Source organism: Natator depressus, chromosome 5 (assembly GCF_965152275.1).
Source record: "Natator depressus isolate rNatDep1 chromosome 5, rNatDep2.hap1, whole genome shotgun sequence".
Classification (NCBI taxonomy): domain Eukaryota; kingdom Metazoa; phylum Chordata; order Testudines; family Cheloniidae; genus Natator; species Natator depressus.
In genome coordinates, this window is record NC_134238.1 from 100,266,921 (window position 1) to 100,283,950 (window position 17,030).

At 36.8% G+C, this 17,030-nt stretch overlaps 1 protein-coding gene across 3 annotated transcripts in view; it reads right to left on the reverse strand.

Annotated features, from left to right (window-relative positions):
* RFX3 (regulatory factor X3) overlaps positions 1-17,030 on the reverse strand; it is a 228,589-nt gene that overhangs the window by 55,392 nt on the left and 156,167 nt on the right. For 2 of the 3 annotated variants that reach the window (XM_074953305.1, XM_074953306.1), the window contains exons 4-5: positions 10,186-10,444; positions 328-402 (exon numbers count right to left, since the gene is read on the reverse strand). In XM_074953305.1, the coding sequence (XP_074809406.1) occupies positions 328-402; positions 10,186-10,444 (334 nt within the window). The remainder of the gene's footprint in view (positions 1-327; positions 403-10,185; positions 10,445-17,030) is intronic. The other variant, XM_074953307.1, reaches the window with a different exon arrangement.

Here is a 17,030-nt window from a genome sequence, read left to right on the forward strand (position 1 = left end):
ACCAACCCCCTAGATAATTAAGAATTTTTCAATGATTATTTTCACAATTACATTATTGTGAAACTCAGAATGTGGTAACACCTGTGGACATAATGCAGAACCTAAGAAACTAACTCAATAATATATATGTATTTAGTGACATTTCACCTGACAAAACATAGCCATGGGAGATGCTGTATAAGATTACAAGTGCCTGAGAAAGGAAGATTAAGAGGCCAAAAAAACAAAATAAAATAAAATAGCAATAAAACCAAACAGGCATTTAGAGATAGATTAAGCATGCAGACAAAGCAGGAGATTAGTTTACATGAAGAAGAGGCAACTTACATGGCTGTTGAGAAGAGAGCTTCTGTGAGTGGACAGACCATCAGACTTTTGCAGTGTCTCAATCGCCATTTCAATCTGATAATAGATGTCATTAAAAAAAGGGCTCAAGACAAGATAGTAATAAAAGGCTGACAAGAGAAACTTTGATAGATTGCTTAAAGTTCAACAGGAATTGCTTAAACTTCAGTCCAGGTTATTGAACAAATTCTATTAACTGCCTGATTCTGGAGTCCCTGTGAAAGCAAAACTCCCAGTAACTTTGGGAGGCATTTTGCTTTTATACACACTGAAGGATCAGGCCCTCAGAAAATTCAATTCACCCTCCTCTCTGCTCAAGAAATAAAACAAGCACAAAATTTATTTCTAAGTCACAATGCAAATATAAAAACCTTCTGAACATTCAGTATCTTTAACCAAACGCAGAGGGTGGGGTGGGGAAATACAACCCACACCCAGGGTCCTGAAGAGTTTTTCCCAAGGATATGAGAAAACCCCTTGCATAGTTTGAAGACAGAGATATGAACTCAAGGCAACATTTTTTCTCTTTGTGCTCCCAAACACCTAGAGTGAACTCCTACATGCTCTGAATTCAATGGGAGTTTAGCCATTAGATTCAGTGGTGGCTGGATTTTAGCCTTCTTCCCTGACATAGCATTTTTTACACATCCAAAGATCTCAGGAAAGTTGATGGAAGTTTTGGGTGTGCACATAGTGCAGGTTTCAGCTCTGAGAAAATATTCTAATTTATTCAGAATAATTTTACCTTTTAAGATGAAAATTATCATTATATATCACCCCTTAAACATACAGCAGTATTATTCCTAATGCATATGTGTAAAGACCCCCACCCAGTCTTTTTTTCATAACTTTGGATCTTAATGTCACTTTTGGCTGCTTCTGTAGTAGTGTTATTGAGTAAAATTACAGGGTAATTGTAGTTCTGTATTAAGTGTAACTGTGGCTACGGCAGAGAAAAAACATTGGAAATGACAGAGGCAATGAGATGTAAAATAGAAAAGCTTTCATGGAAACACCTTCCCACACCCACACCCTTTTTTAGAGTTCAGTAAGAGGACAGATAATCATGTTCACTCAGTGTGCAGTAAAAATAGCAAGAAATGAATTAGTCTTGTAAAATGGAAAAAACAAAAACATGGCATATTCAAAACTAACTGTAAGTTTAAAGACACTTATCTTTTTCCCGATAGACAATTTTTATTGAGTCCTCTCCCCCCCCGCACATTGCCTTATTACCATACTACCCACAGATTTTCCAGTCTAATTTACAAGCATCAGTAGGGTTCATCAATACACATATGAACTGAAATAAAAAAGATTTCAGATGTCATGTATTAGACTTTACTAGCACACATGCAAATTTAACTTCTCCCTTGTTACAGTAATAATTTTATTGCAACATTAATTAAAAAGGTACTTTTCTTAATCTTGAACATTACATTTCTCTTTCGGACAGTTGTTTTTGTTTTAGAAATGCAAGCCCTTTTTATTCAGGTAAAGTGTTGAAAAGAATGTCTGATTACAAAATAAATGACATAATTTTGACAAGGCTAAAGAACAATTTTTTTTTGCTAAATTATGATAATCTAGTCTGACCTCCTACATAACACAGGTCATAGAGTTTCACCACATAATTCCTGCATCAAGCCTGTGACTTCTGGTTGAGTTAGAGTATTTCATAGATACGTAGATTCCAACGCCAGAAGGGAACCATTGTAATCATCTAGTCTGACCTCCTGTATAACAGAGGCCACGGAGCTTCCCTAAAATAATTCCTAGAGCAGATCTTTTAGAAAAACATCCACTCTTGATTTAAAAATGATCTGTCATGGAGAATCCATCATGACACTTGGTTAAATGATGATTTGCTCTCATTGTTAAACATGTACATCTTATTTCCAGGCTGAATTTGTCTAGTTTTAACTTCCAGTCATTGGCTCTTGTTAAACTTTTCTCTGATAGACTGAAGAGCCCATTATTAAATATTTATTCCCAATGTAGGTAATCATAGATTGTAATCAAGTCACTCCTTAACCTTCTCCGTGTTAAAATAAACAGATTGAGTTCCTTGAACCTATTATTATAAAGCATATTTTCTAATCTTTTAATCATTCTCGTAACTCTTCTCTGAACCCTCTCCTTTATCAACATACTTCTTGAATTGTGGACACCAGAACTAGACACAGTTTTCCAGCAGCAGTTGCACCAGTGCCAAATTACAGAGGTAAAATAATCTTGTTACTCCTACTCAAGATGCCCTTTGTTTATTCGGCTAAGGAGCGTATTAGCCCTTTTGGTCACAGCATCGCACTGGGAGCTCATGTTCAGCTCATTTTACAGCATGACCCCTAAATCTTTTTCAGAGTCACTGCTTCCCAGGAATAAGTCCCCCATCCTGTAAGTATGGCCTATATTCTTTGTTCCTAGATGTATACATTTACCCATATTAAAATGCACAGTTTGCTTGTGCGCAATGTACCAAGCCATCCAGATTTTTCTGTATCCTCTTAATTATTTATCACTCCCACTATTTTTGTGTAATCTGCAAACTTTATCAATGATGATTTTATGTTTTCTTCCAGGTCATTAATAAAAGTGTAAAACAGCGTAGGGCCAAGAATCGATCCCTGCAAGATGCCACCAGAAACACACCCATTCGATGATTACATTGTCAGACCTATCAGTTAGCACAGCATTAGCTTTCTTCTAATACTTCCCCGGTGTTCCACGACATATTGAAAATCAATATTAACGATCCAGCAAGCTCTTCAGCTAGCTCTTTTAAAACTCTTGGATGCAAGTTATCTGAATCTGCTGAGTTTAAAATGTCTAACTTCAGTAGCTGCTGTTTAACAGCCTCTTGAGATACTAGTGGAATGAATTTGACTACATCATCTGTTTTTTCCCCCAAATACAGAACAAATGTTTATTGAACACTTTTGCCTTTTCTGCATCATTATTGATATTTGGTAATTCTACCATTTCCACTAGACCAATACCATTGTTAGGATTCTTTTTGTTCCTAATATACTTTTTAAAAATTCCTTCTTACTGTCCTTAATGCTGCTGTCCATAAATTCCTCCTTCTGTCCCTTTGCTTCCCTTATCAATTTTCTATAATTCCTAGCTTCTGATTTATATTCATTACTAAGAACTTCCCCTTTCGTCCATTGGTTATATATTAAAAAAAAAAATATAGCTGTTTTCACACCCCTTCTAAACCAGGCTAGGTTTTTGTAAGTCAATATGGCCTTCTTCCTTGATTCTGGCTTTTGGGGTATGTAGTAAAGTGTTCTTAAAGAATTACCAATCATCATTCACAGTTTCCTGATTACATTATTCCTCCCAGCTAATCTGGCTCAATTTTTTTTATCTTTGTGAAATTGTCTCCTTTAAAGCACAAAATATACATCAACTGTTCTTTGAAAAGGAAGTGGTGCTAGTGAGGTGAGTTAGGCTGACAGGCTGACCTGGGATCAAAGAGGCCTGAAGCAGCAGTGATCATCTCAAGAGAGAACAGCCCAGACTTGAACAGACAGAAAAATTAAACTTGAGAAATTCTGTCAGGATTCTCCACAGCAGTAGTGGAGCCTTTAACAGATTATAATGAATTTTGCTAAGCAGACAAAAAAGAAATGGAAGCTGGAGAGAAGGAATTATTCTAAGCATGGTATACCAAAAGCTTTTTAAATATACCCTCAAAAGAAATACAAATTATAAAAATAAATTAAAAAATCTTCTCTGAAGAAGATTGTCTCTGGAGTCTTCGCTGAGTGTCTACTTTAAAATAAAATATAAATAAGCCTTAAAAACCTATGATTTTTCTTAAAATTGATCAATTCAATTCAAAAAAATAAGCAGGATCAATCACAATCAAAAGTTTATAATTGCTACTGGACAGAAAACCTGGTGCAACTGCACATCCTTAATATGTCTGAAACCACAAAAGAATATACATATTGACCGATTAATATAAACTTTGTTATATTATCATTTTTTATATAAGGCATGTACATACTTAACATATTAGGCATGAGTGAATATCCAGAATGTTTGGGGTTTAGATAAGCATCTAAAAAGTTAAGTTTTTTTTCGAAAACTCATTCAAACGTTTAGCTTCTCCTCTCCAACCAGACAACATTCCCCAATAGGCCTAAGCTTCCCACCTGACATAATCCAGTCTTCTGGGAAGAGGACTAGTGGCTATCTACTCTCCTTTACTGGCATCCTAAAAGGGTGGCCAGCTCATCACTCCCCCCAAATCCTCCATTAAGCAATCTATTGAGTGTGCCAGTTCTTTCTCTCCCTTCTTCTGCAGAAAGACCCTAAACTCTCCATTGGGTTTCACTGCTGTTGGCTTTTTCACAGTTTGTGGCTAATATATCCAAGAGTACACTACACTCAGAAACACAAATCTTCAAGCTCTCACATAGGGACTTGTAGATCTGGCTTTGTGTATGCCTCAATCCCAAAGGGAAATGTCATTATCTCCCAGAATTTAAGCCCTGCTGGGTTCAGTCCCATAGAGAAATCAGAAGCGAGAAAGGAAATAAGTTCAGTTCAGGCTATAAAAACACTCCAAAAAAGCTGTGACAAAATATTTTATCTGAATCAGTTTGCCTTCCCCTAGTCTGTACAGCTATAAACTGCCAACTTAAAAAAAAAAAAAAGTTATTTCACCTAGGAATGGCTGAATTGTTTGGATACATTAAAACTGATCCCAAACCATCACCCAAAACACAACCATCCCAGAATAAAATAAAACTATGACACTTTATAAGTTTATATTTTTTTTAAATAATTCTAATTGTGCCATTAACATGGTGTATTACTACCATTGGGCCACCTTCTTTGTTTGTTAATACCCTTTCTCCTACCCTCAGATGCCTAGCTGGTGTGGTTTTGTTGTTTTGTTTTTTAAATAAGGAGCATAAGCTCTTTCAGATATGAACCATGCCTCCTTTTATGTTTGGAGAGTGCCTAGCACACTGTGATTCCAGAAACAATAAATAATAAGTATGGGGATTCAAAATATTTTTAGTTATTTGCTTTGTTTTAATTTTATGTACTTTCTGATTGAACTAAAGGATCTACACTACAAAAAACGTTCCAGCAGTGTGAGTGGAAGACTGCTTGCGCTTGGTGATGCCTTTTATGCATGGCACCACATTACTTGCTGATCAATCCCAAAACTTGTTAGAAGCAGCAGGACTGACAAACGGGAGCCTCTCATTGGCTAACAGGCATTGCAACACACTTACTGTTAAGTAGTTAAATAAATTGTTTTTTAAGTTTTGACATCAGAAAAATATTTGTAAAATAATTCTCTTTTATCACGGGGACAGTGCATATGTATTTGAGTATGGGGAGACTGTCTGGAGATTCAGGTTCTATAATTTAGAGGCTGTTGATATTCCTATTACTTTCTTGTCTTTACTGAACCTCTGCAGCCCTCAGCAACTCCTACCTCATTCATCCACCACCTTGGATGGAACATGCAGCCTTCTTCAATATCATTGTAAATACCAGCATAACAATCAACCAGTAACAGGAAGAGAGTTCTGCAACAATGCAACTGGAGTCTTTTCTTGACCTGTCCAAACACTCAAACCAAATGTACCAATTTTACTATGTTATTAATCTCAACTGAACTTGGCCTACCCTCATATCAGCATCACACACTACTGCTGCATCTCTGGTCTGGCTGCCGTAAGTTTTTTAGTACAATAAACTATTCTTAATAACTAGGAAAATGCAAATTATTACAGCTAAACAGAATAGCTAAGTGTTTGATGGAAATAAGCAATGCCAATGGAGGAAATGTAATGAGTAACATGAATTCTAACAAACTTTCCTCATGCATGCCAATGTATCCCTCAAGTATGTTTATGAAAGAGAGATTCTGAAAAGTTCACAATTGGTAATTAACGGAATTCCTGCTGTAACCTGAGAAGGGCACTGTCAAGAATTGTGGACTCAATATTTGTTTTGTAAAAGTTTTACAAAAGCAAATATGAATATATTTTCATGATCCAAAACAAAATATGATTTTATTTTATTTAAACAGTCCTCAAACATTACAGGAGAAAACCAACAAAGTGTGTACCAAGGAATGCCACTAGACAGCTGGTGATCACATGGTTGCCAAAAGCTTTGATGGTGTGATATGATATGAACATAAACTGAACATCCAGCCAGATCACCTTAATGATTTAGCTAGATCTGCAAGAAGGCTACATCCTTTGGGATTTGCCATGATGGATGATGATTATGATACATCTCAAGATTATGCTGATACATGAGAAGAAGCATAAAGTGAATGTGAACAAAAATAAAAGAAAAACTGTCAATGATAGTCTATTTTTGTTGAAGAGCGCAATAAGTAAACAGATAGCAAATCTGAAGAAAAATAAACTGGATTTTTTTAGATTTTCCCCCCCACTTTTAATAATCTAAGGTACTGTGAGTAACACAGGTTATTTTTTTTAAAAATTGACTTTTAACTTGACAGCATCCCTTTAATGTCATATTTTGACACCAAAACCAATCTATCTAATCTTTTTTTAAAAATCAGGACTAGCTAAAATTTTATTAATAAAACTAAACTGTTAATTTCTACAGAAGCTTTGTGATTTGATTAATGGGGATGAATGACAGCAAATAAAGTTGCTTAGTGCAAGTGACAAAACAGAATTAGATACAGATATGACAAAAGTGATAGCGGTTATGATGTGCGCACACAAATGGCAGTAAGCAAAATTTTAGTTGCTTACATTTCCTTTGTCTCCTTGTGAAAATTATATAAATTCATTCAAAAGGCTTGAAAAACTTTGCTGCATATTTATCACAATGACCAACAGCTTTGATACACGTTATTTAGATCACTCAAAAGAATTCTTTAGACAAGTATAGAAAAGCGTTATGATGATGCAATTAAGATGAGGGTCACAAGTGAAATGAGTTCTAGCTATCTGAGCTTGAGTCGGCAATGCATATAAAAACACTGTACTTTATTGCTAAAGATTGGCTGGTATATTATTAACTTCCAAGTAAAATTAAAACTCAGTAGGTATTTCAGATCAATTAACAGTTTGAGCTGAACCTTTTACATTTCAGTCAAACGCTTGTATGTAATCAGTTGAACCCATATATACCAAGTGCCCAATGTAATAAAAAAAAATTCATACACCATTTAGCAATTTCCTGCTTAACATTTTAGCAGCAAGAAATGAATCTGCAATTTATTCAGTTTCCTTAACCAGACACTCAAACAAATACAAGGTACCTTCTGAACATGGGGGAAGAGGAGAAATATTATTGTAGTGATAAAAGAGCAATTTTACAAATACAAAGTATTTTTTCTGCACTCCTAAAACAAACCTGCTACGGTAATGTACACAGGAACACACTATATGCTTAAGACAACTTTTTTAAACACAAACAGCAAGAGCAGGGGAATTGAGATAGATATTTACCTTAAAAATATATTTTATTTTGCAAGCCAATTGTTTCTGTTCAAAATGATCACAAAACATAGAAAAAATATTGCTTGTCTTAATGTGTTAAAATTATAATTGCTGGAAAAACCACATTTTAAACTGTCTATGCTCTTAAAAGACGCATTGTTTCAAAGGCAATGTGTCTTATGTAAAGCAAAAATTAACCTGGCAAATACAATTGTTGAATTGTAGATTATATTATAAAATCCTTTGTAAATATAGAGACATGCTTCTCCATATTTGGGAAAAAATTCTAATTTGGTTTTCAGTTGCAAAATTTAACATGGGACTTTCAGACTAGTAAAAATTTTCAAGTATATCAGATTTCAATGCAAGTCCAGTATTCTTCACTTTTCTGAAATATTTTTTTCAATTATGTTTGCTGTTTACATTTAATCAACAGTTTGCCCCCGCTGAGCTCATCTTTTCCACTTATTTTATTCTGCTGTCACTTCAGACTGCTGAACTTATGACATATTATTTTATATGGTAACAGAACAGCATCAGAATGGCATCATCCTATTAAACACAAGATTTTATCTGTACTGGTAGGATCAGGTAGCTTTCTTGCTACTGGGTTATAAAGAGGGGACGTTATTATTCAAACGTAAAGCCATTAATAATAGCTAAGAGAACACAAGAAAATATTTGCCATTTAATTTTTTTTTCTAGGAACATCTGTTGTGGAGATGACCCTTCTCTTCACGTTTGCCTATAGGAAACTACTCTAGTTCTGCACCTATTTTGTAATCCTAGGACGCATACTAAACTGGCTGTAAGACCAAAACTGCAGAATTTCTTCAATTTCATTGAATTGGGCTATAGAAGGAACTAATGCAAAATGTTCTATATAAAAGCCATGAAAAGGAAAAATATATGATCAGAGATTTTTTAATTAAATAAATCTGATTTATCAGTGATACTCCTTTAAGAACCACCTTTTAAAATTAAAATACTGTAAATGCTGCAACATATAATCCCTTTCCTTTAGTGATCAAAAAACATGCATATAAAAACTGCTGCTGCAGGCTGAATCTCTGTTCTCTTAATTTTCCAATATAACATGACTTAAGCTATGATTCAGAGTTCTTTACGTTTTTTCTTTTCATTCATAACAGTCCTCAATAAAAGAATTTACAATACCATATAGTGATGGCAGTTTCAATGTTAGCGGGAAATATCACCTTTTACTTTTAATAACCCAGATTGCATTTAGTCCTTGATTATATTAATGCAATTAATTGTTATTTTACAAGATCATTTGCATTATCTGATGCCACAGTAATGGGCTCATCATTTCAAATGCATGCAGCTTCAAATGTTGACATATTATTAGTTGATTTTTACAGATTTCAGCTGTCTCCAAAACTAAAATCCCTTAGTTTTTTAGTAACTTTTTGCACTAATATATAAATACTATTTAGTCATGCTCCATCTTGCTATTCTTCTCCTGAGGACATTTTTCAGTTTGCTCTTTCTACTTCACTTTCCATAATTTCACTTGTCCTTTAATTTCTAATGTCCATAATCGGGGCAGAATCTCCTCAAGGAGTAGGTAAAAAATGTACACTAGAGCTATTCAGCAAGGATACAGTAAATATAAACCAATTTTTCTTAATTAGAATCAGGACTGACTAAGTTCTTAAGGGAAAGGACTATGTTTGCCTTGTTTGTCTCTATAGGTTAAGGTCACCCATCACTGTGGTAACAGAATGCTTCTTGGTATCTATATTTAATACACCTAGTACAATGAGGCTCTGATCCTCAGAAGATTGGGGTCTTTGGGAGTTACCAGAAATATTAAATAATAATTGGGAATGACCAGAAATAATAAATAATAATTAACCACAAGCAGAACAATACTAAAAGTTAATATAGTGGAACTATTCAGAATTAGTGGTGACTATTTTGAGATATGATACAAAATAAATACCAAAACTGGATTTAGAAAATGCAATGAATGCAAAGAAGTTACATATATCTGTAGGGTTAAGATATTAGTTATAAAATTCAATTATATAAACAAAGTGTTCCTTGCAAGGTAATATTTTGTTTCTTTTTCAGAAAGCAGAAAAACATATGTCCAACAATTTAAGGCCCTGATCCTGCAAATACTCAAGCATGCACACAACTTTATCCACATGAACAGCACAATGAACTAAGTGGAGTTCTTCATATGCACAAAGTTAAGCACCTTTATAAGTGTTTGCAGGATGGGGATCAAAATTACTTATTTTTTCAAACACATTATTTCGGTTACAGGAAACATACATAGTCATAAAAGAGCACAACAGGGACCAGGAAACTTGCTCTAAAAATTTATGTAGTTGTGAATACTTACTGTCGCTGGGGAGGCCCGCATTGTATGAGTCACTGAATGAGCAGAATTTTCCATTGAATTGCCAATCAGATAGGTCCCTCCAGAGCTGCTAATGAGTTGTCCTCCTGTGACACCCATTTGAATCCCTCCAGAGCCCACCATACTATGAGATGAGACCACTGTTGTCACTTGTGCAGAACCTCCTTGAGTATCAAAGTAATTCCCCCCGGTGTTTTGGCTATACATCTGGGTTTCTGTATAAGGGTAAGTTGTTGTTCGGCTTTAGGAAAAGAAAAAAAAAAAGGTATTTATTTGTCTTCTTTATTGGGTGAGTGCAATGTTAACACTGTGGAAATGAGTATACAATAGTTGCAATCAAATTAAATAAGACTGGTGCACAACCCATGTCCCCACTGACAATAGCATTTTGCAATGTCTAAGCATTGAGTAATTGACTTCCATGACTAAGTATTGAAATAAGTATTTTCCCCCAATATGGATCATCAGGTGGGCTTGAACTCCGACCTTTCAGATCCTCAGCAAAACCAGGGTCCTGTGTATTTGGCAATTTTAATTTTTGTCCATAGAATTTGCTGCAGAATTCACCCCCTTGTTGCAGGATTGCGTCCCAGAATCTGATTGATTTTCAGTTGCGTTTCTAGACATTATTATTGCAGAAAAAATCTCAAAAATGTGAACCGAGTTTAGACCCAATCCAGTGTCATCTGTCTGCATCTGCAGAGAACATGAAGCAATAGCTCTGGGAATTGTGACCTGCCCCAATCATCTTAATCAGAGGCACTTTGAAATTCTGTGGCTGAGCAATTTGGCACTTTCCCAAGTTGCCATGGAATTCAACTTTTTTGTCACAGAATTCACCATATCCCTGCAACTGTGCACCTGATATTTTACTTCCTGTCTGTGTCCCTACTAGGGTTGCCAGGCATCCAGTTTTTGACTGGAATGCCTGGTTGAAAAGGGACCCTGGCGGCTTCGGTTGGCACTGCTGACCAGGCCGTTAAAAGTCCAGTCGGTGGCGCAGTGGGGCCTGGGGTTAATGCAGGCTCCCTACCTGCCCTAGCTCCGCTGCCCAGAAGCAGCCTCCAGGTTCCTGCAGCACCATGGCGCATGGGTGGCCAGGAGAGCTCCGCACGCTGCCCTGAGCATCGGCTCCCATTGGTCGGGAACTGCGACCAATGGGAGCTGCGGGGGTGGTGCCTGCAGGGGGCTGGCGACCACTTCCTGGGAGCCGAGGTAAGTGCCGCTGGAACCCCGCAGCCCCTCCCCCACCCCAACCCCCTGTCCCAGCCCTGAGCCCCATCCTGCACCTGAAACCCCTCATCCCTGGCCCGACCTCAGAGCCCACACCCGCAGCCAGAGCCCACATTCCCTTCCACATTCAAAACCCCTCGGCCCCAGCCTGGAGCCCCCTCCTGCACACCAAACACCTCATCCCCAACCCCACCCCAGAGCCCGCACCTCTCCCGCACCGCAACCCTTGCCCCAGCCCGAAGCTCTGTCCCGTATCCTTAACCCCTCATTTCAGGCCCCATCCGGAGTCCATACCCCCAATCCAGAGCCCATGCCCCCCCGCATCCCAACCCCCTGCCCCAGCCCAAAGCCCTCTCCCACACCCCAAACCCCTCATCTCTGCCCCACCCCGAGCCCTCACCCCCCTTTTGCACCCCAAACCCCAACCCCAGGCCAGTGAAAGTGAGTGAGGGTGGGAGAGAGTGAGCAAAGGAGGGAGGGGAGATGGAGCGAGTGGGGGGCGGGGCCCCGGAGAAGGAGCGGGGGAAGGGGGTGGGGCTGTTCTGTTTTGTGCGATTAGAAAGTTGGCAATTCTGGTCCCAGCTGTGCCAGAATCTGGCTGCTGCCTCCTGCCCTCCAGAAGGGTGAGTTAATTGGATGGCAGTGTATGCTGCCTACAGTAAACCATGAAACCAGACAGCACAGGGTGAGGGCACCCAAAATTACTATCCTTCTGGACAACAAGGCATGGGCAAGACTTTCTATGCACTTTGTCAACACTACTCTATAGTTATTCAGAAGAGTCCATGTGCATAAGGCAGACCACTCCCCTTTCCTCACAAGGGGTTGAGCATTCTGCCTTAACAAAAGAGTCTAAGAGACTGGAACAGGAAATAGATACCAGGTCAGCTGCTAAGCAGTGCCCTACTGGCCATGACAATACATTGTTCTTTTAAAAGAACAAAGACTTACACTTGATTTATTAACAAATCAGCAGAGCAAGGGCTCAGTGGTAATTTATCCTTCTCTAGATTCTGCAATCTATTAGCTTTTAAACAATGGCAGAATCACAGAATACATGGGGCCATGATAATAGCACAGACCAGAACTTGATAGCTTAAATTACCTTTACACTCTGGCCATCATGAACTCCCTCGGGATTCTCCCTTGTTGTTCAGAGCCACTTTAGAAGCTATGAAGCTTCACTTTAAAAAATTGTAATGCTTTTAAATCCTTGTGCTATACTATTATTGTCATGAGAGGGTGGAGCTTCTAAAGTAGCTTTTAAAGTTTTTTTTTTAAAATGATTCCAACCTCCTTTGTAAAGTCTATTGAGATCTATACATGAAAAGCACTATATAAGAGCTAGGATTTTTATTATTAATTATTATTATTATTATTTCAAAAGTATAAAAACAGCCGTGAGAATTCACCACCAATCTAAGAAGACTGCAGCATCATACAGAATAAAACAAACAAAAAAAACCTGTGAAAAAATATTTGGTGAGGAGGGAGTTCCTGGATGTGCGTTCTACTCTTTAGTAACATCTCTTCCTGAGAACTGGAAGCATTCAATCTTGTGCATCATAATACACCACCAGGCATGCCAGTTACTAAAGTTCTGTGCATGCCCTGTTATATTTTATTGTTTACGTACCATTTTCCTCTAGAAATTTTCAAAAAAAATTAATACTACTAGAAATAAAATTTCAGGGACAAAAAAGTTGTTTTACAGAATGAGTAGTTTGTAGCACATCAGAACAGAAACCAGCTATCCAATTGTGAATTCAGTAAATCTAGGCATTACTGTAATGCTACTACTAAAATAAATTTGAAGTTGCACAGCTGAATTTTTAACAACTGACTATGGGCACCTAAATACTGTTACTATGTATGTTTGTTTTTTAAATTCTTCAGTTTCTACTGTCATACTTTTTGGGGAAAACGTATATAATAATCATGAATAAATGCACTGATACAGAAAGGATAAATCTTGTTATTGTTCTCCCTTAAGTTTAGACTGTGTGTATGCACACACACAGAGAGTGATGTATTCCCAGCTGACTCTATTATTAGGTTTTATCTAAACGTCAAGACTCTGATCTGTTCACTTCTATAAATTAGTGCTCCTTCCAGCCATCCCATCATGCCTTAGCCAGTACCTTAACTCTCCATGACCCTGAATTTTCTTTGAACTATTAATTCACTAGGTGATCACCATCTCTGTATTTATGTTTGTATGTAGGGGTTGTTTTTAGTTTTAGAACCACTTTTACTTATATTGTTTTCTTCAAAAATATTTTTTCCTCGCAATTAATTTTCTTCCTGTAGTGTCATGTTTTACTTTAAAAAAAAAAAGCAGCCATCTAATTATACAATTTTGAAGCTGGTTAAGAAGCTGAACTCAGGAATGTGCACTCAAGTTGAGCCTATAATTTTTGAGTGTTAATCATCTTTTACTTTATTTTCAGAATCATTATTCCCCAATTGTAAACTGTAAAGATTGAATTATTAATTCACATTGCTAATTATAAGCACTCTCTTCCAAATACAGTTCTTGGAAAATACATGAAATAATCAAAATTATAGATACAATATTATAATTATATATAATATTATAAATTTATATATATATAAAAAACACACACACACAGATATCTAATGTTAGAAGTATTGGCACATATTACAGTGACTGTAAAGGGGTAGTACACAACACTTCTGTGTTTAAAATGAGGGAAATGACTTTCTTTGCAATCCTATTAATTTTTCTGTAGTTCTGGTCCACATAAGAAATAAAGGGGCATAATTATAAAACTCAGAATTACTCATCAGACTTTTTTGTGGACTAGCCAGTCTGAGCTGGTAGAAATGTTTGTCAGAAGTTATACTTATAGTTTTGAAATGTAGATTAGCCTTACACAGGATATAACCATTTCTGAAGGGACTATTCATTGAGCTATAGAGTATGGTGGATGTAAATAAAAATATGGATAGTTCCATATAATGAATAAGGAGCTGTGGACCTAGGATTGTGCATGGAGCTGGTAACCCCATCACATAAAACAAATATAGTACAGGAATGAATGCCGGCAGCCATATTGGTGTGCCACAGGCTCCAAAAAGACATCAGCTTCATGGGAAGAATATGATAGGCATTAGCCAAACCCAGAAGGAAGCCTATGTCCTGAAAAGTACGTTGGTCAAGATCAGATCAGTGATGAAAATCAGATTTTGGAATGTGAGAATAATATATGAAACTACTAAAACTGCTAAAAAAAGAAAGAGAGAAAAAGGACAGCTATCATCTTGATGTCCTTGTTATCAGTGAGTGTAGGTGGACAGGTTCAAATAAACTACATTTCAGAGAAACAAATAAGATCATAATCTACTGTAGGAAAGTAGATGATAGCCATGAAGCTGGCACAGAAATTCTAAAGTTGAAAGAAGCTGAGCAGGCACTAAGCAAGTGGGAATAGTTAAATTAAGGAATTATTGGAACTTGTTTTCAGACTAGATTCTTCAAACTAACAGTCATACAATGCTATGCACCAAACCAGGAAAAGCCTGGAAAAGAAAAAAATTGCTTTTTATGATTTGTTATAGGATGTGTTAACCAAAGTTCTCAAATATGATATCACAATGACTATGCATGATTTTAATGTAAAGGTTGGAAGTAATAATAATAATGTAATAAAGTAATAATGATTGGTTGGATATATTATGGGCAAATGCGGCAAGGATTTGGACATGAATCAAAATGGTGAACAACAAACAGAAAGTTGCAGTGTGAATGACCTAGTGATAAGTGGAGCAACACTCCCTTCCCGCATAATGAAATCCATAAAGTGACACTGAACTCCCCAGATGGTACTGCAAAGAACCAGATACATTGCTTCTGCATTTCAAGGAAGTTTTGCAGCTTGCTGGCAGATGTATGTGCATACAGGGGAACAGATATGGGAAGTGACCATAATCTTTGTATCACTAAATTGAAGATCAAGTTAAAGAAGAAGAATGTGGTTAAAAAAAGGCCATGAAGCAAGTGTGCAAAATTAGAAGACCCAGACACAAAATGTGCTTTTCAGTTTGAACTGAAGAACAAGTTCAGTGTTCTCATGGAGTCAAACTGAAGGAAACAAAGACACTGATACTATGTGGGAAGATATCAGAGAGTGCTATCTAGAAAGTGCAAAGACAGTCTTAACAGCAATGAAATTTAAAAGGTATGGATGGTCTAGTGATGCACTTGGGAAGCAGTGGAAAAAAAGTGTAAAGCAAAAACTTACGAATGCTAAGACAAGAAGAGACAAGCAAGTAGCAAGAAGAATACAGAGCTCTAGACAGAAAGATAAAAAGGAGTGCTAGAAAAGATAAAAAGGCATTTATTGATAGAATCTATGAAGAGGCTGAAGATGCCAGCCAAAGAGGTGAATTTACTACTTTGTAAGACAACCAAACAGCTAATAGGAAACTCTAGCAGTATTGGAGGCCCTATTAAAGATGCAAATGGAAAGAGACTAAGTACAGAACAAGAACAAAGGAAAAGATGAGCAGAACATTTTCAGGCTGTTTTAAATAGACCAAGTCCAAGTGAACTATTAGAAATACATGATGAAGACCTACCACCAGAGCTTGATATTGATTTAGAAGACATTACAATGGAATAAGTTAGAAAAGCCATCAGTAAACTTAAAAATGGGAAAGTAGCTGGAGAAAATAACATTACCAACGAGATGCTTAAAGAAAGTTATGAAAGAGCCCTCTATGACTTTCCTTGGGTTTTTGGATAGAATATGGAATGAAGAAAAGAACTCATCCCAATGGAAGAGGGGCCTTATTGTAAAATTGCCAAAGAAATACGACTTTACCAACTACAATAACTGGAGAGAAATTATATTACTCTCAGTGGCTGGGAAAATCACGTGCAACATCATCCTGGAACATTTTAAGAAACGTATAGATCTCCAACTTGGAGAAGAACAAGCTGGTTTTAGACCACTGAGATAATGTGCAGACCATATTGTTGTTCTCAGACATATTACAGAACGAAGTGTAGAATGGAAAGCCCCTCTTGTGATAAATTTTATAAATTTCCAGAAGGCTTCTGACAGTATACACAGAAACAGTCCTTGGAAAATTATGGCATACTAGGGAATACAAGCAAAAATGATTAAATAGCAGATCTATATCATAATGTTGAATGTGCAGTCAAAGATGGTGACAAAATCAATCAATGCTCTGCAGTGACAACAACTGGAGTAAGGCAAAGCTGTATTATGTCCCCACTATTGTTTGCATTCATCACTGACTATGTCATGAGGAAAGTAACCACAAAAGATAAGTAGTGAATTTTATGGATAAATTATAAAGCACAATTTGATGACTTTGTTTTTGTCAATGACATTGTCCTGATTAATCAACATATAATTTAATGGAAGAAAAGACCCAGCTTTTGGCAGACACAGCAAAACAAGTTAGCTTGTTCATCAGCAAGAGAACGACAAAAATATATGGCCATCCAACACCCCAAAAGCAACCATCAAAGTAGATGGAGAAAACAACGAAGAAACACCAGAAGAAGTAAGTCATTTTACCTGGGGGTTGAGATGTGAAAT